This window comes from Jaculus jaculus, chromosome 9 (assembly GCF_020740685.1).
Source record: "Jaculus jaculus isolate mJacJac1 chromosome 9, mJacJac1.mat.Y.cur, whole genome shotgun sequence".
Taxonomy (NCBI): domain Eukaryota; kingdom Metazoa; phylum Chordata; class Mammalia; order Rodentia; family Dipodidae; genus Jaculus; species Jaculus jaculus.
Genome location: NC_059110.1, coordinates 75778521 through 75805500, shown reverse-complemented (window position 1 = coordinate 75805500; position 26980 = coordinate 75778521). Strand labels below are relative to the sequence as shown.

Sequence of the window (26980 nt, the reverse complement as noted above, 5' to 3'; positions counted from 1 at the left end):
CTAATTATTTCAAAGGAGTCTACCTTTCCCCTCTGGGTCCCAACTGTAACCTAAGGGAACTATTCACCTCACCCAGAGGTACTTGTCCTCCCAGTCCAGTCCTAACCAATCCACTGGGAGGTTTTTCCCAGCAATATCCCACCAATCCCATCCTACATGGCTTAGCTCTTCCTCCAGCCCAACAAACTCACTGAAGTATGTGACCAATAGGAGTAGTCGAAGGTGAAGCTTTTGGGGGCATCTTTGCTCTGTTTGGGATTAATGATGGCTGCAGAGGCAGGAAAGGGCAAAGACAAAGCCAAGGTCAGGTTCTCTCAATCTCTGCCCATTCTCCCACAAGCCTCTGGGATCCACTCATCCCACTCCCATCTCTATCTTCTCTCCCCTTTAATACTCATCCCTCTCCTTTAATACTCCCCACCCCCTCAGAGCCACAAAGCTAATTTTGGCTTCAGAAGGCCCGCCCCTACAGAGCTGCCTCCCTGGATTGGGCAATGGAGGGCTGTTGGCCAACATTCCCCCTCCCAGGGACAGGAACATGGAAAGGCCAGTCTGCTCCACCCCCTCCCTTACAACTAGCACCTGCTCTGTGCCCAGCATAGCCCTCCTCCTGGTTTGGCCCAGCAGGCCAGGCCTTCCCCACTCGCCTCTGGGACTCACTCACAGGTGGTGTTGCCCTGCATGCTGACCACGCACTTGGCATCCTGGCTGGTCTCACGGGCATTGAAGGGCCGAACCCTCACTGCCACTTTCACTGAGGCACTAGCCATAGCTTCAGAAACTCCTGCCCTCCTCAGCTGAAGGACAAAAAGGGGGGGGGGGGGAATAGTCAGGGTCAGTGAGAGGACTCAGACATTGCCTCTCCCAAATTCTTGAGACTATCTCTCCACTCCTCATCCCAGCTAGCTACCCAGCCCCTCAAGGAACAGTTTCCACTCCCCTAGTTTTCTACTCAAATGTCATTGTCCAGAGGGGCTCCCAAAAGTATTCTTTCCTCCCTCCCCAGCCCAATCCCAGCTAGCAGAGAACTGGGCCGTTACCTGGTGTCCTGACCCCAGACCAGGGAGGCTGTATCAGTTCTGGCTGCCACCAGCCCTCGTAGGGAAAACCCCATCCTACACTTGGGGCCAGGCCAGGCCAGCAATGGCTGTGGAGGAAACCCTGGTTGTAGGGGGAAAGTGGTTAGGTGGCACCTGTGGCTCCAGGTCTGCCTATGGTTCTGTGCTTCAGAGGACAAGGGGTGGGGGGATGTTATCAAAGGTAAGACTTGCTGCCCCTATGCAATAGCTGAATGCAATGTGAATCCAAGGGCAAGGACAGTGATATTTTTATTCCTAGTCACTCACAAGTGTACTGAACGTTCAGACAGAAAAGAGAGTGAGAGATACTGGACAGAGGACAATTCAGAGAGAGAGGAACACATGGGCAGACACACTGAGGGCAATGGGAAGGGGGAGAGGAGAGACACCAAGTTACAGACAATGAGAAATAAGACAAAAGACAAGATTGAGGTCATGCTATGAAAGAAAGAATGGGAGGAGAAAAGGAAGGAGATACAAAGCATATCAAACCCAGAGATGTTAAAAGACAGGGAGAAGGGCTCTGGGCCTAGGAGAGAGATGGAGAGCGAGAGAAATCCCAATCTAATCTATAATTTATCTATCCTAACCTAATCTATAATTTCTCTCCAGGTTAAGCAAGGGAGATGTAGATACCCATTCCTACCTGGAGCCCACAACCTCCATATATGAGACAGGGGGCTACAGATGGGCAAAACCCAAGGGCTGGAGGTACAACCTGGGACTGTGATCTACATGGCCTGACTTGTGGGGCCCAAACCCCTTGCCCAGCCCTCACTACTTCCTTTTCAGGATTCAGGACAATGGGCAGGGGAGGGTGGAGTCATCCTGTACCCATAATATCAGCCCTCAGAGCTCTACAACTATCGGAGATCCACAATACCTGTGTCTTGAGGAGGGGAACTAGGGGACCTTACTGAAAGGAGAGAAAAGGGTGAGGAAGAAGGTTGGTCCCAGCCCCAGCCTGGGGCCAATGCTGTGGCGTCCACTGCCCTGGGGAAGGTGCCAGGCTGGAGTCTAGGAATGTGGGTGATCCGGGTGTCCACACCCTGGGAGGAGAGTCTGAGCAGCCCACACCCACGGACAGCAGGACTAGGGTTAGAGAAAAAGTTTAGGGATACCGACTTTCCACCTATAGTCCCAAAGGACCTCCAACTCTGTCATGCTCACCTCACCAGCCTTCCTAGGCAGAACATGGGAGGGGTGAAGGGACGGGTTTATCCCACCACAGGAAGGGAGTAGCCGAAATCACATAGGTTGACTCAGAAAGAATAATCCTGAGCACCCCCCCCCCAGACCCTGACCAGGGGAGGGAAGGACACTGGTGGGGGCACGCAATGTGACACCGCTGCTACTAAAACAGGGAATAGGGTGGCACGGCTAGGGGACAGAGGGATCAAAAAACGGGTAGGTGCAGTGTCTGCCAGTGCAGCTTTAAGGGCGCACAGGGCGCACGGAGAAGTCCACAGGTAGCGTAGGGCCGACCGGCCGGAGAGTGGGCCTCGGGTCACCTGCACCTTGCCCACCAGCAGTTCTCCAACAGGCCCCTGCCTGGCCTCTCTGAACAGCCAGTCCTGCCAATCGACGACTGCCCGGGGCCTGGCACCTTTCCGCGCCTCCGCAGGATAAATAGCACTTGATCCGGGCTCTAGCGCCTGGCCAGCCCCGGGCCCAGTCGCGCACCCGGGACCCCCGGATCCCCGCCTCCAGTGGAGCGCATTCCTCCGCGGGCGTCCCCTCCCTTCCCCCACTGGCTCTCACCTCCTCGCGGCAGCTCGGCTGAGTGCAGGGAGACAAAACTTTCCGAGAAGCGTGAGAATGGACCGGGGTTGATCCGGGGCCGGCTCGGGGCTGCCCCCGCCCCTCGCCGGGTCCCCGGGCGGCGGACTCGCGCCCCGGGGGCGGCAGCAGTAGCGGCGCCAGCGGCCGGCGCCCGCCCGGGCAGCGCGAGCTGGGGCGGGAGCGAGGGGCGGGGGAACCGGCGCGCGCTCGCGCGCACGGGCGCGCGTACGGGCACGCGCTCGCTCGCCCGTTCCGGGAAAGAGCCAGAAGCCACCTCAGGCTACTCTCGTTAAAGGGGCAATGCGAAAAGTCCGTGGGGCCCACCGGGCACAGCCGTGGGAACTGAGCTGCGGACATAGAAGGGCGATCAGAACGCCGGGAGCTTGGGAAAGTTCAGCGTGTCTGACGAGCCGGGAAAAGCGGGAACTAACCCTGGAGGTGGGGGGACACGACCCTCGGACCGGCACAAGTCGCAGCCGCCCGAGGCGCGCTCGGGAGGGGGCGGGACCTCCTGTTAGGTCACGCCCAGGAGGCTGTCAATCCTGGCCCCGTCCTGAGGAGAGAGAGGGCGCGGCGGCGGCGGCGGCGGCGGCTCGCGGGGCGGCCCGGGTCACCGCGTATTGGCTCCTTCCCGCCCTGCCCTTAGTTCCAGAAGTCACCACGCAGCTGCCTCAGGTGATGGGACCAAGGGCGAGCGACCGCGGCGGCCAGTCCTCGCACACCGTCCCGCCGGGCCCTCGAGTTCGTTAGGCTCCTTGGCCTCAGCTCTCATCACCCAACCTCAGGCCCAGGGACCCTGCCCCCAACTCACCCTGCCACCTCCCACCCCATTGTGCCCTCCTTCCGCCTGTTCACCCAGGTCTGTCCACGACCCCATCCCACCTGCCAGGGTTCTCAGCCCTCCCTCGGTCTGGGCCGGTCCCTACTACCAGGCGACAGGCCCTTCCGCCCAGGCTTGACCCTTCAAGCGTCTATGTACTCGTCTGTATAGGTTGCCACCACGGCCAAGGCTCCTCCTAAGTTAACTGTTGATCTGTCTGGTTGCTCCTCCTTGATCTTAGATGTGGTCACCCACATAGGACCAACGATCTGAGCTCAATGTCCCTTAGCCCCCACTTGCTGCCTGAGTTCTGTTGAACTCTTTCTAGCTCAGGTCAGCTGTCTGCTCTTTCCGCCTGACTCTATCCCCATCTACCACCTCAAAATATTTTTCTCTTTTCAATTTTTTTTTTTTTTTTAATTTTAGAGAAAGAGACAGAATTGGCGCGCCAGGGCCCCAGCCACTGCAATCTGACGTCGGAGGCTTACGCCATCTAGTGGGCATGTGCCACCGTGCAACTTGCCTCACTGTGCATCTGGCTAACATGTGATTTGGAGAGTAGAACATGGGTCCTTAGGCTTCACAAGCAAGCGCCTTATCTGCTAAGCCGCCTCTCCAGCCCCACTGTTATTTTTTTTTTTTTTATGAGGTTGGGGGTCTTACTGTAGTCCAGGCTGACCTGGAACTTACTTTGTAGTCTCAAACTGGCCTCAAACTCATTGTGATCCTCCTACCTCAGCCTCCCCAGTGCCACCACACCAGGCCCATTTTTCAAAGTATTTTATTTATTTATTTGAGAGAGAATGGGTGTTCCAGGGCCTCTAGCCACTGCAAACACACTCCAGATATATGTACCACCTTGTGCATCTGGCTTACATGGGTACTGGGAAATCAAACTTGGGTCCTTAGGCTTCTCAGGCAAGCAAGCACCTTAACTACTAAGCCATCTTTCCAGCCCTGCCAGGCCCCTTTTGAAAAATTATTTTACTTGTTTATTTGCAAGGGAGAGAGAATGAATGGGCACACCAGGGCTTCCTGCCACTACAAACATTCTCCCGAAACTTGCATCAATTTGTGCATCTGCCTTTACATGGCTACTGGAGAATTGAACCTGGGTCTTCAGGATTTGCAGAGCCATCTTCTCAGTCCCCATTTTGGGGGTGGAGGGGATTCAAGGTAGGATCTCACTCTAGCCCAGACTGAACTGTTATTCATTAGGTAGTCTTATGGTGGACTCTCATTCACAGTGATTCTCCTCCTTTTGCCTCCCAAGTGCTGGTATTGAAGGCATTTAGCCCTTTTTTAATTCTTTATTTATTTGAAACAGGAAGAAGGAAGGAGAAAGAGATTGAGAGAGAGAATGGGCACGCCAAGGCCTCTAGGCACTGCAAACAAATTCCAGATGCATGTGCTACCTTGTGCATCTGACTTATGTGGGACATGGGGCTTCAAACCTGGGTCCTTAGGCTTCACAGGCAAGCATCTTGAGCACTGTGGTGGTTTCATACAGGCATCCCCCATAAATATAGGTGTTATGAATGCTACCTAGCATTCAGCTGATGGAGATTTAGGATTAATGCCTCCTGGAGGTGGTATGTTGTTGGGGGTGGGCTTATGGATGTTACAGCCAGTTTCCCCATGCCAGTGTTTGGCACACTCTCCTGTTGCTATTGTCTACCTTATGTTGGCCAGGGGTGTGATGTCCACCCTCTGCTCATGCCATCGTTTCCCCCTGCCATCATGGAGTTTCCCCCTCGAGTCTGTAAGCCAAAATATACCCCTTTTTTTTCCCCCAAAAGCTGCTCTTGGTTGGGTGATTTCTGCCAGCAATGCAAACCTGACTGCAACAGTACAGTTGGTACCAAGAGTGGTGTTGCTGTTTTAGACACTTGACTGTGTGGCTTTAGCCTTTTGGAGCTGCTTTTTCAAGAGAAATGTGGAAAGATTTGAAACCTTGGCCTAAGACAGGCCTTGCAGTGCTGTAAGTACAGCTTGATGGATTATTCTGGTCAGAGTTGAAAGACCTGAATGCAGTAAGAACTATGGACTGTGAGGTTTGGCTTATGCGGATGAAAAAGAGCTTTGTCTGGACTGGGCTAGAAGCTGTTTGTGTGAGAGGCTTGCTTTTATACCCATGTCCTGAGATTTGTGCAGGGTTGCATTGAAGAAATGGACTGGTATGAGCAGAGGGAAATGACACAGAAATGAAATCTTTGGGCTGAAACTTCTACCTATTCAGCTACAATTACATGAGATTAAAACCTTTGAGATTGGGGCAACAGGAAGAATGTAGACTCTGTTGAAGGGGCCTGAGTGTTCAAGGAGTGTCCAGTTCTTCAAAGTCTGCTTTATTACCCCTTGGAATAACAAATTAGCACCCTACCTGGATTTGTGGAGTGTAAGAAATGCAAGAAAGAGAGGGTCATTGAGTTTGCAATGTGGTCTTTTGTTTTGGAAACAGCCATGGGCAGTGTGAAACAGGTTTGCTGGATGCCTGCACAGAGATCCAATGGAGCTGTTAAGAATGAATAGTGAAGACCCTAGTTGAGATGCTGGGACTATGAGACAGCTGCTGGCCCCGGATGAAGTTTTCCAGGACTGTGAATAGCCTAGCTGGAGGAACTGAATTGGAACTCCAGAGACTTGTTGCTAGTTTGAACTATTGGACTTGGAGCCAGGTATTATGGTGGTGCACGCCTTTAATCCCAGCACTTGGGAGGCAGAGGTAGGAGGATTGCTGTGAGTTCGAGGCCTCCCTGAGACTTAGAGAATTAGTGAATTCCAGGTCAGCCTGGGCTAGAGACTTAGAGATTTGCCACTGGCTAGAGTTGTTGGACTTGGAGCTACAGAATTTGGTGTTCACCCAGGTTGTTTTTAAATCTTGTATTGGTTGAATATTTCTTTGTTATGCCCAATGCCATCTTTTGCAGTATGAGTGTTTATTCTGTGCCATTATGGGTTTTTGAGGTTTTTTTTTTTTTTAAGTATTGTGGCTCAGTTAAAAGATCTTAGGGATGTATGTACATCATTAGGATTGATTTAAAATATGGGACTTTAAAAGTTGGATGAATGCATTGCATTTTATATCATATATGGTTATCAGTTTATGGGGACCAGGGGCAGAATGTGGTGGTTTGATTCAGGTGTCCCCCATAAACTTAGGTGTTCTGAAGGCTAGTTTCCCAGCTGATGGAGATTTGGGAATTAATGCCTCCTGGAGGTGGTGTATTGTTGGTGGTGAGATTATAAGTGTTATAGCCAGTTTCCCCATGCCAGTGTTTGGCACACTCTCCTGTTGTCCACCTTATGTTGGCAAGGGGGTGATGCCCACCCTCTGCTCATGCCATCATTTTCCCTGCCATCATGGAGCTTCCCTCGAGTCTGTAAGCCAAAACATACCCTTTTTTCCCCAAAAAGCTGCTCTTGGTTGGGTGATTTCTGCCAGCAATGCGAACCTGACTGCAACAACCACTAAGCCATCTCTTCAGCCTCCCCTTTTTTAACCTTCTTGGCCTATATCTAGCATCTAATTATCCTTGGTTTTTCATTTTTGGGTTTTTTTTTTTTGTGTGTGTGTATGGTCACAGGAATGGGATATCATGCCCAATTAATCTTTAGATACTGGGTTTTTTTTTTTTTAAACCTCTAATATGTTCCACCTGGCTTTTTTTTTTTTTTTCCTGTTCTTTCTGCAGGCCTAAATACACTGCTAAGTTACCTAGGTTTGTTTTGTTTTGTTTCTGTTTTTGTTTTTGCCTGTCTATGATACGTAGGGCCTTTTATAGACTAGGCTAGCAGCTCTACCCTGAGCTACATCACCAGCCCTTATCTAGTGTTGTGTTGGGTTTTGTTTGAGACAAGGTCTTGTTACTTTAACCCTGGCTATCCTCAAACTCATGATCCTCCTGCTTGAGCTTCCAGAGTGCTAGATTATAAGCATGTGCTACCACACCTGGCTTTTATCTAATATTCTACTTATTTTCAAAACATTGTTCTTTTTTGTTGTTGTTGCTTTTTGAGGTAGGGTCTCACTGTAGCTCAGGCTGACCTGGAATTCACTATGTAGTCTCAGGGTGGCCTTGAACTCATGGCAATCCTCCTATCTCTGTTTCCCGAGTGCTGGGATTAAAGGCATGTACCACCATGCCCAGCTACTTATTTTTTAAAATATGTTTATTGTAAAAGAGCAAATGAACATGGGCATCCCAGGGCTTCTTGTTTCTTCAAACAAACTCCAGACACATGCGCCACTTTGTGCATCTGGCTTTCCATGAGTAGTGGGGAAACAAACCCAGGTAGGGAGACTTTGCAAGCACTCACCTTTAATTGCTGAGCTATATCTCTCTAGTCCTATTTAGTTTTTTTTTTTTATTGCCTTTCCTGTGTGTTACAACTAGCTCTCAGGTCATCTTTGATAGACTTCAGTAATGGCTAAGGTTTTCTTTAGCTTTTTTAAAAAGCAAACTAGAGTTTATTAAGAAAAAGTTCTGGGCTGGAGTGATGGCTGAACAGTTAAGGCATTTGCCTTCAAAGTCAAAGGACCCAGGTTTGATTCCCCAGTACCCACAGAAAGCCAGATGCACAGGTGGCACATGTGTCTGGGGTTTGTTTACCCTGGCATGCCCTTTCTCTGTCTATCTGTCCCTCCTTCTCTCAAATAAATAAAAAGAAAATATAAAAAATGAAAAAGTTCCAACATGCATTTAAGTAGGGAGAAAGAGAAGAGCTTAGGAAAAGAACAAAATCAAGAACATTGCTGTGCAATTACCTCCCTTTCTTCCTCTTACCTGTGGACATTCTCAGGTGCCCGCTCATTCCCTGGCAGTGATCACTCTGTCCACATTTTTACTAGCCATATCAGATTCACTTATTAACGCTCTTGAACTGTCCCCAACCACTAGTTCTATTCCAACTACTCCCAAATGCCTCTGTCCCACCCAGTCTCCACCTGTCATCCTTTCTCCCTCCAGCAGCCCATATTACAATAAAGTCACTGAACTGATGCCTGTAATTTTAACTTACTCTCTATTTTTGCCTTCAGCAATCTGACTTTCTCCTTTACCTTTTATAGCATTCCCTTTTCTTTTTTTTTTTTTTTCTCAATTTTTATTAACATTTTCCATGATTACTAAAAAATATCCCACGGTAATACCCTCCCTCTCCCCCCCCCCACTTTCCCCTTTGAAATTCCATTCTCCATCATATCCCCTCCCCATCTCAATTAGCATTCCCTTTTCTATGCTTATCATCTTGAGGTTTTTGTTTGTTTGTTTTCATTTTTGTTTTCTTGAGAGAGGGTCTTACTCTAGCCCAGGCTGACCTGGAATTCACTATGGAGTCTCAGGGTGGCCTCAAACTCATGGCGATCCTCCTACCTCTGCCTCCTGAGTGCTGGGATTAAAGGTGTGCACCACCATACCCAGCTATCTTGAGTTTTTTAATTTATCTATTTGCAAGCAGACAGAGTCAGAAGAGAGACAAGGAGAGAAAGACTGGCTGTGCCAGGACCTCCAGCCACTGCAAATGAACCACTTGGTGCATCTGGTTTCCTGAGAGTACTGGGGAATCAAATCAGTTTCATTAGGCTTTGCAGTTAGCTTATTAACCACTGACCATGTCCCTCCAGCCCCCATCTTAAGTTTTATTTGTTCAGTTAATAGTCCAGCACTATTTACTCAATTATTAAGCCTTTTTTCCTGGATCTTCACATTCTCATTTCAATCTCTAGATCTGCTGGCCTCATCCCTGCAGCCATTGCATGAGGGAGTGATTCATTATCCATTTTCCTCCCAGCACCAAGGAGGAGATTCAAGCTACCTACCCAGCCAAGTCCAGTAATGCAGGTACAGGAAGATGGAGATAACCTCATCCCCTTTGCCAAGTGAGTCTTCCCTACTGGGTGTGAAAAGTAGAAACTGGGTAGGGGGAAGATTGCATACCTGGGTTCTTCCTTAAGAGGAATAAAAAATAAAGCAGCTGGAGAGATGACTAGGTAGGTAAGTGTACTTCCTGCACAAGTATGAAGGACTGAGGAGGCCTAAGACCATATAAGTTCAGATCTCCAGAATCCATGGGCCACACACACCTGTAACCTAGTCCCTTAGGGAGCAGAGACCTGGGAATCACCAAAGCTTAATGGCAAACTCCAGGATCAGTAAGAGACTCCACCTCAAACAAGAACAAATGGCCATACAGGTGACCACACCCAACCACAGGCGAGCACATGGAGCCCTGCAAGGGTACATACATGACTGCATAACCTTCTTCCCCCAATACATATACAAGGTCAAAAAGAGAAAGGAAGGAAGGAGAGAGGGAGGGAAGAAGGGAGGCAGGGAGGGAGGGAGGGAGGGAGAGAAAGAAAGAAAGAAAGAAAGAAAGAAAGAAAGAAAGAAAGAAAGAAAGAAGGAAGGAAGGAAGGAAGGAAGGAAGGAAGGAAGGAAGGAAGGAAGGAAGGAAGGAAGGAAGGAAGGAAAGAAAGAAAGAAAGAAAGAAAGGAAGGCAGGCGTATGCCTTTAATCCCAGCACTTGGGAGGCAGAGGTAGGAGGATTGCCATGAGTTAGTTTGAGGCCACCCTGACACTACATAATGAATTCCAGGTCAGCCTGGGGTACAGTGAGACCCTACCTTGAGAAAAAAATAAAGAAAGAGAGAGAATGAGAAACTCAGTACCTGGATTCACGGGTTTGATTTTTACTCAAGAAAGTTTTTGAGCACTATGCTGTTCTAACGCACTATATCAAACACTAGGGACTCAATAATTAGCCAGAAGGGGTTTTTGCTCTTATAGAGCTAGTAGTGGGATATAGAATGTATAAATGTGTCATTTCAGCTAGTTACAAAAACCATGAAAAATAAAAAAAAAAAAAAACAGGCATAATTAGGAAACTTGTTACTTTGTAAGCTAGTTAACAAATAAAAGTAAGAAAGCCAGGGTGGTGACTTTAATCCTAGCACTCGGGAGACAGAGTAGGAAGACTGACGTGAGTTTGAGGCCACCCTGAAACTACATGGTGAATTTGAGGTCAGCCTGGGCTAGAGTGAGACCCTACTTTGAAAAACCAAAATAAATAAATAAGATATAAATAAAAGCAAGGGATGGAGAGATGGCTTGGCAGTTAAGGCGTTTGCCTACAAAGTCAAAAGACCCTGATTCGATTTCCTAGGACCCACATAAGCCAGATGCACAAGGAGGCTTATGCTTCTGCAGTTCATTTGCAGTGGATGGAGGCCCTAGCGCACTCATTCTCTCTCTTACTTTCTCTCTCTCTCTCTCTCTCTGCTTCTTTCTTTCTCTCGCTCTCAAATAAATAAATAAAAAATTAAGCCAGGCATAGTGGAAGATGGCTTTAAACCCAGCACTTAGGAGGCAAAGGTAGGATTGTCATAAGTTTAAGGCCACCCTGAGACTACATCATGAATTCCAGGTCAGGCTGGGCTAGAGTAATACCCTGTCTCAAAAAAGCAATAAATAAATAAATATGAATTAAAAATATAATCCCAGCACTTGGGAAGCAGAGGTAGGAGGATCACCATGAGCTCAAGGCCATCCTGAGACTACAGATTAGGTTCCAGGCCAGCCTGGGTAAGAGAGCGCTTCTACCTCAAAAAAAATAAATACATCAATAAAAACAAAGTAGCTGGACCTGGTGGAGCATGCCTCTCATCCCAGCACTCAGGAGGCAGAGGTAAGGTCTTTTTAAAAAAACTATTCAATATTTGATTTATTCATTTATTTTGAGAGAGAGAGAGAGAAAGAGGCAGATATAGAGAGGGTATGGACACACCAGGGCCTCTAGCCATTGCAAATTAACTCCAGACACATAGGCCACCTTGTATATCTGGTTTATGCGGGTACTGGGGAGTTGAACCCAGGTCCTTAGGCTTTGCAAGGAAATGCCTTAACTTCTAAGCCATCTCTCCAGCCTGGTCTTGCTATGTGAGTTCTAGGCCAGCCTAGGACTATAGAGTACATTGCAGGTTAGCCTGAGTTAGAGTGAGATCCTACCTTGAAAAAACAAAACAAAACAAAATAGCCAGGTGTAGTGGTGTACACCTTTAATCCCAGCACTGGGGAGACAGAGGTAGGAGGGTAACTATGAGTTTAAGGCCACCCTGTGACTACACAGTAAATTCCAGGTCAGCCTGGGATGGATCAAGACCCTTCCTTAAAAACCATAAATAAATAATAAATAGGGTTGGTGAGATGGCTCAGCATTTAAGGGTACTTATCACTTAAACATAAGAGCCTTTCAGGCAAGAGTATGACAGGTTCCACTCCCAGAACCCACATAAAAAGCTGGGCTAGCAGGGCGTGGTGGTACACGCCTTTAATCCCAGCACTTGGGAGGCAAAGGTAGGAGGATCACCATGAGTTTGAGGCCACCCTGAGACTATATAGTGAGTTCCAGGTCAGCCTGAGCTAGAGCGAGACTCTGCCTCAAAAAACAAACAACCAAAATAATAAGTAAATAAATAAATCTGTGCTAGTGTGGTGGCACATGCCTTTAATCGCTCTATTTTAGGCTGATCTGGAATTCACAATTTACTCATAGTGATCCTCCTACCTCTGCCTCCCCAGTGCTGTATCCATAGTCTTTTTTTTTTTTTCTTTGTTTTTCAAGGTAGGCTTTCACTCTAGCTCAGGCTGACCTAGAATTTACTATGTAATCTCAGGATGGCCTTGAACTCACAGTGATCTTCCTACCTCTGCCTCCCAAGTGCTAGGATTAAAGGCGTGCACCACCACACCTGGCTTCCATAGTCTATTTTTAATTGGGTTGTTTGATTTCTTAGTATTTAGTTTTTTTGAGTTCCTGGTATATCCTTGATATTAGTCTTCTGTCAGATGTATAGCTGGCAAAGATTTTCTCCCATTTCTGTAGATTGCCTCTTTGCTCTATTCAGTGTCCTTTGCTGTACAAAAATTTTGTAATTTCATGAGGTCCTAGTAGCTGATCAGTGGTTTTATTTCCTGAGCAGGTGGGGTTATATTCAGGAAGTCATTGCCTATGCCAATATGTTTAAGGGTTTCCTGTACCTTTTCCTTAAGCAGTTTCAGAGTTTTGGGTCTGATAGTGAGTTCTTAATTATTATTTATTTATTTATTTTTGATTTTTTGAGGTAGTATCTCACTCTAGCTCAGGCTGACCTGGAATTCACTCTGTATTCTCAGGGTGGCATTGAACTCACAGCAATTCTCTTACCTCTGCCTCCCGAGTGCTGGGATTAAAGGCATGCACCATCATACCTGGCTGGACTTGTGCATGGGGAGAGATAAGGGTCTATTTTTATCCTTCTACATATAAATATCCAGTTTTCCTAGAACCATTTGTTGAAGAGCCTGTCTTTTCTTCAATGAGTATTTTAAAAAATATTTTATTAATTAATTTATTTATTTTGAGAGAGACAAAAAATGAGAGAGGTTATTGTCTACAATTATGGAAGTTGTCAATAAAAAGAAATAAATTCTCAAGTGTCTAACATATGGTCTTTTTTAGAGGATATTCCATGTGCTACTAAAAAGAATGTGTATTCTGCAGCATTTGGATTAAATGTTCTGTAGATATCTGTTAGGTCCATTTGTTGTATGACTTTATTTATTTTTTTTGGTTTTTCAGGGTGGGGTCTTACTCTAGCTCAGGCTGATCTGGAATTTACTATGTAATCTCAGGGTGTCCTCAAACTCATGGTGATCCTCCTACCTCCACCTCCCGAGTGCTGGGATTAAAGGCATATGCTACCACGCCCATCTATCTATAACTTCATTTAATCCAGATGATTCTCTGGATGACCTGTCAGTTGATGGGAGTGGAATGTTGAAGTTATCCACTACAATGATGTTTTGTGTTATCTGTGATCTTTTGTTTTGTTTTGTTTTTTTATTTATTTATTTGAAAGTGACAGAGAAAGAGGCAGACAGAGAGAGGGAGAATGGGCACACCAGGGCTTCCAGCCACTGGAAATGAACTCCAGATGTGTGCTCCCCTTGTGCATCTGGCTAATGTGGGTCCTGGGGATCGAGCCTCAAACCAGGTTCTTAGGCTTCACAGGCAAGCACTTAACTGCTAAGCCATCTCTCCAGCCCATTATCTGTGAACTTAATTCTAATAGTGTTTGTTTCATGAAATTGGGAGCACTCATATTAGGTGCATATACACTTAAAATTGTAATGTCCTCCTGTTGCAGTATTCCTTTAGTCAATACAAAGTGACTTTATCTTTCCTAATTAATGTTGGTTTGAAGTCTGCCCTGTCAGATGTTAGGACAGTGACACCTACTTGTTTTCTAGGCCCATTTGCTTGAAATACTGTTTTCCATCCTTGCACCTAAAGATAGTGTCCATCTTTTATGGAAAGGTGAGTTTTTGGAGACAACAAATAGAAGGATTTTGTTTTTAACCCAGTCTGCAAACCTGTGTCTTTTGATTGGGGTATTGAGCCCATTGATATTGAGTTATTATTTAAAAAGGAGTTGTGGTTTAATTCAGGTGCCCCCCATAAACTTAGGTGTTCTGAATGCTAGGTTCCCAGCTGATGGAGATTTGAGAATTAATGTCTCCTGGAGGGAGTGTATTGTTGGAGGTGGGCTTATGGGTATTATAGCCAGTTTCCCCATGCCAGTGTTCAGCACACTCTCCTGTTGGTTGCTATGGTCCACCTTATGTTAGCCAGGGGGTGATGTCTACCCTCTGCTCATACCATCATTTTCCCCTGCCATTTTGGAGCTTCCCCTTGAGCCTATAAGCCAAAATAAATCTCTTTTTCCCAGAAGCTGCTCTTAGATGGGTGATTTCTACCAGCAATACAAACCAGACTGCAACAGTGGCTAGGTTATTATTGAAAGGTGTGTATTTATTCTTGCCATTCTTCTTGTTTTGTAGTTCTTCCAGTTTTTCCTTTATTCTCTTGTATATTGTTATTTGAATGTGGCTTATTTTAAAGTAATCTTGGTTGACAGTTGTTATCTTTCAGAACTTGGAATACATCATTCCATCCCTTTCTGGCTTTTAAAGATTGTGTTAAGTAATCTGCTTTTATCATAGTGGGCTTGCCTTTATATGTGACTTGATTTTTCTAACTGCTTTCAATATATTTTCTTTGGTGTGTGTGTGATTTTGAGAGAGAGAAAGAGGCAGAAAGGGCGGGGAGGGGAGGTGGGTGATGGGCACTCCAGGGCCTTTCAGCTTCTATGAATGAACTTCAGACTCATGCACCCCCTTGTGTGAATGTGCAGTATTGCATGCCTGCATCACTTTTGCGTCTAGTTATAGGAAATTTGAACAAGCATTCTTAGACTTCGCAGGCAAGTGCCTTAAATGCAAAACCATCTCTCCATCCCTGGTTTGTGTATTTTGTAGTTTACTTATAATATGATGGTGAGAGGTTCTTTTCTGATTTTGTCTGGTGTTCTTAATGCTTCCTGTATCTGTATTGGCATCACTTTCCCTATTTGGGGGAAATTTTCTTCTATGATTTTGTTGAAAATACCTGCTATGCTTTTGGAGTGAAATTCATCTCCTTGTAACTATGCCCTGAATCCTTATGTTTGATCTTTTTGTAGTATCCCAAATGTCTTGAAATTCCCATTCATGCCTTCCTATGAGTTTGTCTTTTCCTTTGTTGGACTGTATTAGATCTATCTCCAGATCTTCTAATTTAGATGTTCTGTTCTCTCCTTCATCCAGTCTACTCATGAGACGTGAGACTTTCTACAGAGATTTTTATTTCACTTACTCTGTTTTTCATTTTTAGTATTTCTGATTGATATTTTTTCATTATTTTTATTTCCTTATTCATGTCTTATATTGACCTCCTTATTTCATTTCATTAAGTTGGTTTCCTGTGTTCTCTTGAGATTCCTTGAGGAGTTTGTTTTCTTCTTTTATTCCTTTTATTTCTTCTTTGATAATTTTCTCTTTTCTTTTCTTTTTTTTTTTTTTGGTTTGGTTTGGGTTTTTTTTGTGGTAGGGTCTCACTCTGGCCCAGGGTGACCTGAAATGCAGTATGTAGTCATATAGTCTCAGGGTGGCCTCGAACAGTATGTAGTCTCAGGATGGCCTTGAACTCATGATGATCCTCCTACATCTGCCTCCCAATTGCTGGGATTAAAGGCATGGCTTTTTTTTTATTTTTATTTTTTTTTATTTTTTTGAGGTAGGGTCTCACTCTAGCCCAGGCTGACCTGGAATTCACCATGGAGTCTCAGGATGGCCTCGAACTCATGACGATCCTCCTACGTCTGCCTCCCAATTGCTGGGATTAAAGGCATGCGCCACCATGCCCAGCTTCTTTGATTTTTTTGAGCATAGATATAATCATTTTTTTTGAAATCTTTGTCAGGCATTTCATCTAAAACAGTCTCACTGGAGGTAATTTCTGATAGATTTATAATTTTTGGTGGGATTGTATTGTCTTGATATTTTGTGTTTCTTCTATTATAATGTAGAGATTTTTGCATCTTGAGATAATTTGATGCTTGGGTTTTCAAATTATCTGCAGTGTTCTTAGCCATGTAAATCCGACTTTATATTAATCTTCAAGTTTGTCTAAGGTGCCAGGCGTAGCTCTTATACTCCAAGAGAAATAGCAGAAATGGCCTTAGGTGTTCAGTTTGTCTGCTATTCACATATTCTAGTAGACTGGGTGGAAAAAGTTACTGGAAAATTCTAAAATTCGACTGAGCAATATACATATTCAGTCAAAACCAGCACAGAGTATTTATTCAAGAGTTGGGATTAAAATGAACAGATAATCTAATAAAGCCAACGTCCCTAAGGGTGTGTGTTGCCCCACATCCTTAATCTTGTCAACTGGAAGGTTGAAATTTCTGGTGTGAAATGGGTTCTAGGTCAGCCTGGGGCCAAGTGAGACCCTGCCCCCAATAATGACAAAGGAAAAAGACGAAGGCCCTGTAAATCAGGAAATGTCAAAGGCAACAATAGTCAACACCAAAATACAGCTTTTTTGAGAACAGTAAAGCCGATCAAGATTATATCATTCAAATCTAACACATAACCTGTCCTGACATGGAAAAGAGAGATTAGCACTTCCAGTGCAGGCCTACATACCTGCCTTTGTGAAAGTAGGCCCTGTTACCTTTTGGGATGCCTTCCAATCTCACCAGTGCTGACTGCCCACCTCAATCCCTCTCTTTTGTGCTGTGGACTATTAGACTGCTTGGATTGCTGGATCTGGTGTTCTGACAAGCTGTGTTGGATACTCTGTGGCTAGGGGCTGAATAAGTTCTCCAGTGCTTTGTGGCACTGGCAGATGGGGGATGGGAGGCTGTGCAGGATGCCTGGAGTTGTATCAGAGATTCTCAGCTGGTCTTGTTTGTGATCTCCTTCTGAAGCTGTTCAGCTGGTCCCTACTGTCTTCCCCTTCAGGGTTCTAATATGAGTGGAAAATCCCTTCACATGGTTTCTGCTCCTGTGGCTGTAGGTGGGTGTGAATGCAAATCAGGGCTGGATCACCAGGGCCTCAGTGAGATTCTGGTGGGTTTCTTCCTTTCTAGAAGATCTGAGTCTCTCCTCTGCTGTGGTTGACAATAACTTAAACACCTTCACTTTTCAGTAGGAGAGTATATTTTGCTGTTTTTCTGCTTGTTTACCTCCCTAGGCTGCTTCGGCATGGCTGCCATCTTACCTAGAAGTCTCCCCTCAATTTATTTATTTATTTATTTTTAATTTTAATTTTTATTTATTTGAGAGCGACAGACACAGAGAGAAAGACAGATAGAGGGAGAGAGAAAGAATGGGCGCGCCAGGGCTTCCAGTGTCTGCAAATGAACTCCAGACACGTGCGCCCCCTTGTGCATCTGGCTAACATGGGACCTGGGGAACCGAGCCTCGAACCGGGAGTCCTTAGGCTTCACAGGCAAGCGCTTAACCGCTAAGCCATCTCTCCAGCCCTCAATTTATTTTTAACTACATTTCACATCTCAAATACTATTATCCAAGTTTTTTTTTTTTTGTTTTTTTTTTCCTGAGGTAGGGTCTGTCTCTAGCCCAGGCTGACCTGAAATTCACTATGTACTCTTAGGGTGACCTCAAACTCACAGCAGTCCTCCTACCTCTGCTTCCTGAGTACTGGGTTAAATGTGTGTCCCACCACACCTAGCATACAAGCTTCCATTTTTTTAATAGTTTACTTATTTTTTTAAAATTTTTATTTATTTATTTGAGAGTGACAGACACAGAGAGAAAGACAAGATAGAGGGAGAGAGAGAGAATGGGCGCGCCAGGGCTTCCAGCCTCTGCAAACGAACTCCAGATGCGTTCGCCCCCTTGTGCATCTGGCTAACATGGGACCTGGGGAACCGAGCCTCGAACCGGGGTCCTTAGGCTTTACAGGCAAGCGCTTAACCGCCAAGCCATCTCTCCAGCCCTAGTTTACTTATTTGAGAGAGAAAGGCAAGTTAAGAATGGGCATGCCAGGGCCTTTGGCCACTGCAAATGAACTCTAGACACATGTGCCACCTTGTGCATATGGCTGTATGTGGATACTGTGGAATTGAACCTGGATCCTTTAGCTTTATAGACAAGCACCTTAACTGCTAAGCCATCTCTCTATCCCTACAAGATTCCATTAAATTATTTTTTTCAAGGTAGTGTCTCACTCTAGTTCAGGCTGACCTGGAATTCACTGTGTAGTCTCAGGGTGGCCTTGAATTTATGGTGATTCTCCTACCTCTATTCCCCAAGTGCTGGGATTAAAGGCTTATACCACCATGGCCAGCTGAAAATATTTTTATTAGGCTGGGCATGGTGGCCCAAGACCCTATGTCAAAAAAACAAAACAAAAAAAAAAAGCATTATTGCCGGGCATGGGTGCACACCTTTAGTCCTAGCACTTGGGAGGTAGAGGTAGGAGGATTGCTATGAGTTGGAGAATAGCCTGGTACTACAGAATGAGTTCCAGATCATCCTGAGTTAGAGTAAGATCCTACCTTGAAGAAAAAAGAATACTTATTTATTTGCAAGCAGAGATAGAAGAGAGACAGAGAGAATGAACATCCCAGGGTCTCCAGCTGCTGCAAATGAACTCCAGATGTATGTGCCACTTTGTGCATCTGGGTTTATTTGGGTACTGGGGAATAGAATAGTAGTCATTAGGCTTTGTAGGCAAATGCCTTAACCAGTGAGCCATCTGTCCAACCTCAAGATTCCATTTTTTTTTCAATTTTTTTTATTAACAACTTCCATGATTATAAAAAATATCTCATGGTAATACCCTCCCTCCCCCACTTTCCCCTTTGAAACTCAGTTCGCCATCATATCCCCTCCCCATCTTAATCAGTCTCTCTTTTATTTTGATGTCATGATTTTTTTCCTCCTAGTCTAGGTCTTGTGTAGGAAGTGTCAGGCACTATGAGGTCATGGATATCCAGGCCATTTTGTGTCTGGGGGGAGCACGTTATAAGGAGTCCTACTCTTCCTTTGGCTCTTACATTCTTTCTGCCACCTCTTCCACAATAGACCCTGAGCCTTGGAAGGTGCGGTACTGAACACTTCGGTCACTTCTTTCCAGTACCATGATACCTTCTGAGTCATCCCAAGGTCACTGCCATCTGAAAAGAGAAGATTGTCTACCAAAACTGAGAGTAGCATTAATATAAGGGTATGAACATTAAGAGAAGTACATACTGGGCAGTTTGATAAACATACTATATACATTTAGCCAGATAGCAGCAGACATTACACCCCTAGGGCTCATGACTATCCCTATTTTAAGTTTTCAGTATCAGGGATGTATTCCCTCCCATAGAGTGGGCCTCCAGTCCAATTAGAGGGCAGTTGGTTTCCACCGTGTCAGACATGCCACTGTTACACCCATTGGCTCATTTGGCCTGGCTGGCCAGATATAAGGCTTGTTGAGTATCTTCATGGTGATTTCTCTTTCTCCCATTGAACTGCATGCAGAATGGCTTCTTCCAGCTTTTTGTCAGCTGGTCTACATGGAGGAGGTTATCAGCTCAGTTCCAGCAGGATTTTTCAGTGACCTTGCAGCCCAAGGATGTGGAATCTTCAGCAATAGGGTCTTACCATCTATTTCTGGTGGGCAACCAAGGACCTCAGCAATGGCCTATTATGTTTTGGGGCATCAGGGACCTCTCTGGCTAACAACTCACTGGAAGGTATCCCATTCCTGGCACTGAAATTTTTCTAGCAACAATCTATGGCTCCTGAATGTTCCATTGTCCAATTAAGTAGGATTCCATATGATTTATTTATATCCTCTTAGATTTTGATTAGCCCTCCCTCCACCTTTCCTTTACTCAATCTCTTCCCCTGACCTCACTTTGGGCTTTTCACCCCCATTAATATATTCTTCTACTTACATATATAAAATACCATCCTATTAAGTACCCCCCTCCCTTCCTTTCTCTAACCCTTTATATCTCTTTTCTAGATTACTGGCCTTAGCTACTGAGTTTTCTTTCTACTTACACAGAAGTCCTGTTATTTGTAGCTAGAATCCACATATGAGAGAGAGCATGCGGCACTTGGCTTTCTGGGCCTGGGTTACCTCACTTAGTATAATCCTTTCCAGATCCATCCATTTCCCTGCAAATTTCGTAACTTCATTTTTCTTTACCGCTGAATAGAACTCCATTGTATAAATGTGCCATATCTTCATTATCCACTCATCAGTCGAGAGACATCTAGGCTGGTTCCATTTCCCAGCTATTGTGAATTGAGCGGCAATAAACATGGTTGAGCAAGTATCTCTAAGGTAATGAGATGAGGTAGGGTCTCACCCTGGCCCAGGCTAACCTGGAATTCACTATGTAGTCTCAGGGTGGCCTTGAACTGTCAGTGATCCTCCTACCTCTGCCTCCTGAGTGCTATGATTACGGTCATGTACCACCACACCCAGCAAGATTCCATTTTTTATTTTTATTTATTAATTTGCAAGCAGAGGTAGGGGAATGGTTGCATCTAGGCTTCTTGCTGCTACAAACTCCAGATGCATAAGTCACTTTGTGCATCTGGCTTTACATGGGTACCGGGGAATCAAACCTGGGTCTTTTGGCTTTCTAGTCAAGTGCCTTAACCACTAAGCCATCTCTCCAGCTCCACATGATCACATTTTAAAAGTTTATTCTTGGGCTGAAGAGATGGCTTTGCAGTCAAGGCACTTTCCTGTGAAGCCTAAGGATTCATGTTCAATTCTTCAGGTCCCACATAAGCCAGATGCATAGTGACACAAGTGTACAAAGTTGCACATAGGCACAAGGGAATGCACATGTCTGGAGTTCAATAGCAGTGGCTGGAGGCTCTGGTGTGCCAATTCTCTCTCTCTCTCTCACACACACACGTTTTTAAAAAGGCAGTCTGTTGGGCTTGCCTAAAAATAAAAGATTATTCTTATTGCTCTGTGCAAAAGAAAATGGGGGATGGGTGTGTGGGGTTGGACAGAATGGAGCAGAAGAGAAAGAAATAACTTCTAACCAGTAGTCTAAGAAAGAGAAGATGATCTGGAATATGGTAGTGAGATGGTAATGGTGAAGGGTGGTCAACTGTGGAAATTTTCAGATGAACAACTCACAGGATTTGCTGATGGGTTGGATATGGCAGGTGAAGGAATATGAGGCATGGCAGACTTTTTGGCTATAGCACCTGGGTATCTGGGGTATCTTCCAGTAAGATGGGAAGGCTGAGGAGATACTGTTTGGTGCCCAAGGAGGAAGCAGGGCTGTAAATAGAGACTTGGGAGTATTATTAGTAAGTATTTAAAGTCATGGAGCTGGGTAAGACTACTTAAAACATATAGAAATGGAGAACATAAAAGACCCCTGGTAGCCAGGTGTGGTGGTGCATGCCTTTGATCCCAGCACTCAGGAGGCAGAGGTAGGAGAATCGCTGTGAGTTTGAGACCACCCTGAGACTACAGAATGAATTCCAGGTCAGCTTGGGCCAGAGCAAGACCCTACTTTGAAAAAACAAGAACAAAACAAACAAACAAACAAAATACCCCTGGTGGTTGTACTTCTTGAAGCCCAGGAGGCTAATTATCATTTAGTCTAAGAAATTTGGAAATTTTGAATTTTGTGGAATACAATTCTCAAACAGCTCTGTATACCCCCCCCCCCCAATCCATGAGTCCTTCTGAGATAAGGAAGACAAGTAGTAGTAAACAGAAATTCTCTCTCTGGATCCTTGCCCTGACTTTTAAATGATCCTTGTCAAGTTACCTGAGTAGCCAGGGCTTCTCTTTTATATTTTTTTTTAAGGTTTTTTATTTGAGAGAGAAAGTGTGTGTGTGTGTGTGTGTGTGTGTACATGCCAGGCCTCTTATCACTGCATATGAACTCCAGATGCATGAGCCATTTTGTGTATTTGGCTTTATGTAGCAAGTGCCTTTATCTGCTGAGCCGTCTCCCCAGCCTCCCTTCCTCTTTAATAAACCCTACTTACTAAATATTATGTCCTCTGGCTAGGAGATACAGAAGCTTTAAATTCAGTAGTACTGAGGATCCAATAATAGTTCATCTCCACCCTCACCCGAGCTCTAGTCTCCACTCAAACCAGATGCCTCATCTTCCTCTGTTAAAGTGTATAGAAGGCTGAGGATGTAGCCTAGTAGAGAGTTTGTCTAGAATGCACAAAGCCCTGGATTCAATCTCTAGCACTACATGAAAACTGGGCATGGTGGTGCATGCCTGTAATCCTAGCATTTGGAAGATGGAAGCAAGAAGATCAGAAGTTCATGGTTATTCTCAGATACATAGTGAGTTTGAGGTCACCCTAGGTTATATGACAGCCTGTCTCAAAAGAAAAATGGTTTAGCCAGGCATGGTGGTACATGTCTTTAATCCCAGCACTCAGGATGCAGAAGTACGAGGATTGCTGTGAGTTTGAGGCTATCCTAAGACCACATAATGAATTCTAAGTCAGCCTGGGCTTGAATGAGACCCTACCTCAATGCCCCCCCTCCCTTTAAAAAGGAAAGAAAAGTGGAAGACTATACTTTCAGGGATCATTTCTATAGTTCCTTACTAGAGAAGTTTCTCTGTGTAAAGTTAAAAAAAAAAGAAAAAGAAAAAAGAAATATAGTAGACTAGAGGGCATGATCTGAGGGAACATGGGCATCTGCATGGTCCCATGTAAAAACAGGCTCTTGAATCCAGGGATGAAGGGAAGAGCCAGTCAAGAGCCCACCTCTCCCCACCTCAGGTCTTCCAGGGTGGTCAGCCGATATCCACTGTGCAGCCTGCCTTCCCAGAGCCACAGTCCAGTCCCTCAATATTATGGAGACAACTTCTGGGAGAATCTTAGCCAAAGGCCTAGGTAAGTACAGGAGTAAACAACTGGAAGTGGGAAGTGAAGGCTATAACTATCATAAATCCTTATAGCAATAAATCATAATATGGAGGTAACTTCCCACTGGCTGATAAACTCTGTAACTCCATCAGGTAGCTGGGAGGGTTCATCTGAGAAATAATATTTATTGTCCCCTCTGACCAATAGCCCCATTTTTGTGCTTCCCAGCCCCAAATGGATGGAGGAACAGTACATTCCACCAATACTGGTATGACACTCTCCCCTTCAACATTTCCCAGTTAAAATTGTACCCATGGCCTTACATTACCCTTTTCCTCTGGTATTTCCCAAGTAGTGTGATGACCAGGCCCTCTTTTGTGATTCAAGCACCATGTGTCCATGGTGGGCTTTCCCAAACCCCATTCCAAGCTCCTCTGAGAGAAAAAGTTCTATTTTCTAGCTCATTTTCCTTATTCTTTGGCACAGAAGGGTACTGGTTGCTCCAAGCCTGGCCTGTACCCTGTTGAGGGGCTCCCACCCCCTGAGAGGCTTTGGAGAAGAAAGAGAAGGAAGTTGGAAAGAATGCAGCAGGGTCCTGGGAATGTCCCAGCCCGAGTAAGAGCTGTCACTTATCACCTGGAGGACCTGAGGAGGCGCCAGAGAAACATGGATGAGTAAGGAAGATGGCATCTGGCCTCTGGATGCCAAGCAGAATTTGGGGGCAGGGTGGTTTGAACAAAGGAAGATTGAGAGCTTTGAGACAATTGGTTGGGTATGATGTAATTGAAACAATTTCTATAATGTGAAGGGAAGGGAGGATAAAGGATAAATTACGAAGCTGGAAGGAACAGAAAGTAGATTACTGAGGATAGGAAAGTACATCATGGAAGTAGGAGGAATTAGGGGCCATGTCTGAGTCCCTGGACTGAAAATACTTCAGTCTGTGAGGAGTAGAAAATTGGTGGATGACTTGAAGGTCAAATGGCAGCACTCTTGAGTCTCAGCATGCACTTCTACCATCCCATCTCCTATAATGATTGACCGCTGCTCTCACAACTCAAAACCTACAACCTCACGGTGAATATTAGCAATCCATCTGAGGAGGACTCTCAGTGGGATGGGGGCAGGGAGGAGGGAAATGATGGTACCAACACATGATGTGTCCATACAGAGTTTGTACTTAAAAAACAAATAGAGGGCTGGGCATGGTGGCACACACCTTTAATCCCAGCACACGGGAAGTAGAGGTAGAAGGATTACTGTGAGTTCAAAGCCAGCCTGAGACTACATAGTGAATTCCAAGTCAGCCTGAGTTAGAGTGAGACCCTACCTCAGAAAATAATAATAATAATAATAATAATAATAGGCCACCCTGAGATTACATAGTGAATTCCAGGTCAGCCTGGGCAAGAGTGATACCTTACCTTGAAATAACAAAGTAAGTAAATAAATAAATAGCAGCTGGAGAGATGGATTAGCAGTTAAGGTGCTTGCCTGCAAGCCAAAGGACCCAGGTTCGATTCCCCAGGACCCACGTAAGCCAGATGCACAAGGCAGCACATGCACCTGGAGTTTGTTTGCAGTGGCTAGAAGTCCTGGTGTGTCCATTCTCTCTCTCTTTCTGCCTTCCTCTCCCTCTCTGTCAAATGAATAAATAAAAATGTGCCAGGTGTGGTAGTGCATGCCTTTAATCCCAGCACTTGGGAGGCAGAGGTAGGAGGATTGCTGAAAGTTCAAGGCCACCCTGAAGCTACATAGTGCATTCAGGTCAGCCTGGGCTAGAGCAAGACCCTACTTCAAAAAACCAAATAAATAAACAAATAAATAGGGGCTGGAGAGATGGCTTAGTGGTTAAGGCACTTGTCTGCAAAGCTAGGTTTGATTCCCCAGGACCCATATAAGCCAGATGCACAAGGTGGCACATGTGTCTGGAATTTGTTTGCAGTGGCTGGAGACCCTGGTATGCCCATTCCTTCTCTCCTTGTCTCTCCTTGACCCTTTCCCTCTTTTTTTCTCAAAGAAATAACAAATTTTAAAAAATACTAAAAATAACAAGTACTTCAGTGAAGAATGGAGAGAGAGGAGGCATATCTTGGAGGCACCTCTCTCCTAAGCCAAATATCTCCACAGACTGAAGAAGGCCCAGTGGGGTAGCTCTGGGGCTGCATCTGAGCCCCCAGTGCTTGAGGAAGAGGGCTGTGGATTCCCCAGCACTACTGAATATGCTGACCTGGAAAAGGAAAGAACAACTTGTCCACAGGAAGAGAACCATTTTGTCACTCCTGCCAGAGCCCAGGTATGACTGGGTGTTGGAAGGTGGTGTCCACCCATTGGTCTTGGAAGGGGGATAGCAGTTAGGTTGCAACCCGATGCACACCTGTTCTCGCAGCATTAGGGAGGTGGATGCAGGAGGTTGAGGAGTTCAAGCTTAGATACACTGTGAGCTTAGGCTACTGGAGATCCTATCTTTTAAAAAGAAAAAAATAAGAGGGGCTAGGGATTTAGGTTAGTGGAAGAGCACTTGTCTAACAAGCTTAAGACCCTAGGTTCTATTCTCAGCCCCAGAAGGGAAAAAAAAAAGTAGGGAAAGTTGGATAGCTAGATGTGAGAACAAAAATAATGTAAGCCTGGTGTGGTGGTGCACAACTTGAATCCTAGCCTTCAGAAGACCGAGGTAAGGATCGCCATGAGTTTGAGGACACGGGCTACAGGGAGAGTCTCAGGACAGCCTGGGCTAGAGTGAAACCCTGCCTTGAAAAGTGAACAAAATAAAATAAAAATCTGCTGGGGTGTGGTGGCCCATGCCTTTAGTCCCAGCATTTGGGATACCAAGGTAGGAGGATGGCCAGCCTGACTGCATAGTGAATTCTAGGTCATGCTGGGCTAGAGTGAAACCTTAACTCGAAAACCCACAAGTTAAAAAAAAAAAAAATCTGGTTAAAGTAGGGGAGAACCTAGAGTTTGGAGGGGTACCTAGCTTGGTAATTAATCTGGAGAGAGATCTATTTTTGCATTTTATTTATTTATTAGAGAGAGAGAGTAGGCTTGTCAGAGCCTCTAGCCACTGCAAAGGAACTCCAGGCATGTATCACCTTGTGCATCTAGCTTATGTGGGTTCTGGGGAGTCCGTAGGCTATACAGGCAAACATCTTAACCGCTAAGCCATCTCTCCAGTTCTATTTTTGCATTAAAAAAATTCATCTACAGCTGCTTTGGTCTCCCTGGAGTCCCCTGGGAACTTGTACCTATGGGCGGCTGAGCTCCCGGGCCTACAGCACCGTTACAGCTAGGAGGAACCCCACCTACAATCCCTGGAGGATGGAACTGGAGTCCGAGGAGTAGTAGGAAACCATCTGTGCCCAGGATGCTGGCGCTGCCTCAGGGCCCAAGAACAGTTTGTCTCGCCGCGAAAATCGCCCCAGTGCAGGCTGGCATGGAGGCATGTACCTCCCTTTCCATCCTCTCGTGTTCCCATCCCACAGCCTGAGCATTCGCAGTCCTCTTGGGTTCCAATCCAACTGTAAAACTCCCCAAGCCAGGGTTGTCCCTAGATGGTGTTCTGACCTTGTGTTCTCTCTGTTCTATTATTAAAGAGCAAGCGAATGAGGACCCCGAGTGGCCTTGTTCTCTGTGGGGCAGTGATGGAGGGGATAGTGGGCAGAAAAGGGCTCCTTTAGTAACAGTGAAATCGGTCTGGGTCCCCACATTGAACGAGTCTCACTCCGGGCTAGAAGAGTTCTGCTCCGTCTGGCGCTCCTGGGCGGACCCTAGGGCTCAGGCCCAGCCACCACCCAGGCCCCATCCTCCTGTTCCTGGAGTAACGGCAGCCACCAAACTTCCACCTCCGGAACCCGAGACCTAGTCTTTCAGCGCTGTGGCCCCTTAAGGCCCTTCCCAGCAGGCCGCCGGCTGGCCTGGCTTGGCTTGGGGCCCGGAAGCAGAGCTCCTGCACACACAGCCCCACCCCGAACCCCAAGAGCGGTCACCTTAGGCTCCTTTTCCCGACCCCCGGCCCCTTAATTTGGAAGCCC

General features: G+C 45.8%; 2 protein-coding genes and 1 pseudogene across 7 annotated transcripts in view; 2 read left to right on the top strand and 1 right to left on the bottom strand.

Moving 5' to 3' along the window:
• Kif1c (kinesin family member 1C) overlaps window positions 1-2974 on the bottom strand; it is a 36625-nt gene extending 33651 nt beyond the window's left edge. For 2 of the 3 annotated variants that reach the window (XM_045158484.1, XM_045158486.1), the window contains exons 1-4: window positions 2841-2968; window positions 1041-1161; window positions 665-797; window positions 192-268 (exon numbers count right to left, since the gene is read on the bottom strand). In XM_045158484.1, coding sequence (XP_045014419.1) covers window positions 192-268; window positions 665-770 — 183 coding nt within the window. In that variant the 5' untranslated portion in view covers window positions 771-797; window positions 1041-1161; window positions 2841-2968. Of the gene's footprint in view, window positions 1-191; window positions 269-664; window positions 798-1040; window positions 1162-2840 lie in introns of all 3 variants that reach the window. The other variant, XM_045158485.1, reaches the window with a different exon arrangement.
• Window positions 2975-3440: 466 nt separating this feature from the next.
• Inca1 (inhibitor of CDK, cyclin A1 interacting protein 1) lies at window positions 3441-26558 on the top strand. Of its 4 annotated transcripts, none has more exons than XM_045159069.1 (7): window positions 3441-3536; window positions 9410-9562; window positions 22863-22976; window positions 23178-23217; window positions 23436-23623; window positions 25080-25245; window positions 26157-26558. In XM_045159069.1, exons 2-7 carry the CDS (start codon window positions 9519-9521, stop codon window positions 26289-26291), a joined length of 687 nt encoding a protein of 228 aa, XP_045015004.1. In that variant the 5' UTR covers window positions 3441-3536; window positions 9410-9518; the 3' UTR covers window positions 26292-26558. The 4 variants fall into 4 exon arrangements, with proteins under 4 accessions (XP_045015004.1, XP_004666927.2, XP_045015006.1 ...); XM_004666870.3 differs by having other exon boundaries at window positions 3445-3536; window positions 9475-9562; XM_045159071.1 differs by lacking the exon at window positions 3441-3536 and adding an exon at window positions 3702-3720 and having other exon boundaries at window positions 9475-9562.
• LOC123463678 lies at window positions 22647-22764 on the top strand (annotated as a pseudogene).
• Window positions 26559-26980: the final 422 nt, after the last annotated feature.

Coding starts and splice junctions, on each gene's coding strand:
- Inca1 (XM_045159069.1), top strand. CDS start 9,519: ATGCAGGTACAGGAAGATGGAGATAACCTCATCCCCTTTGCCAA. Junction 22,977..23,177: donor AATCTTAGCCAAAGGCCTAG/GTAAGTACAGGA, acceptor TGTGCTTCCCAG/CCCCAAATGGATGGAGGAAC. Junction 25,246..26,156: donor TCACTCCTGCCAGAGCCCAG/GTATGACTGGGT, acceptor ATTCATCTACAG/CTGCTTTGGTCTCCCTGGAG.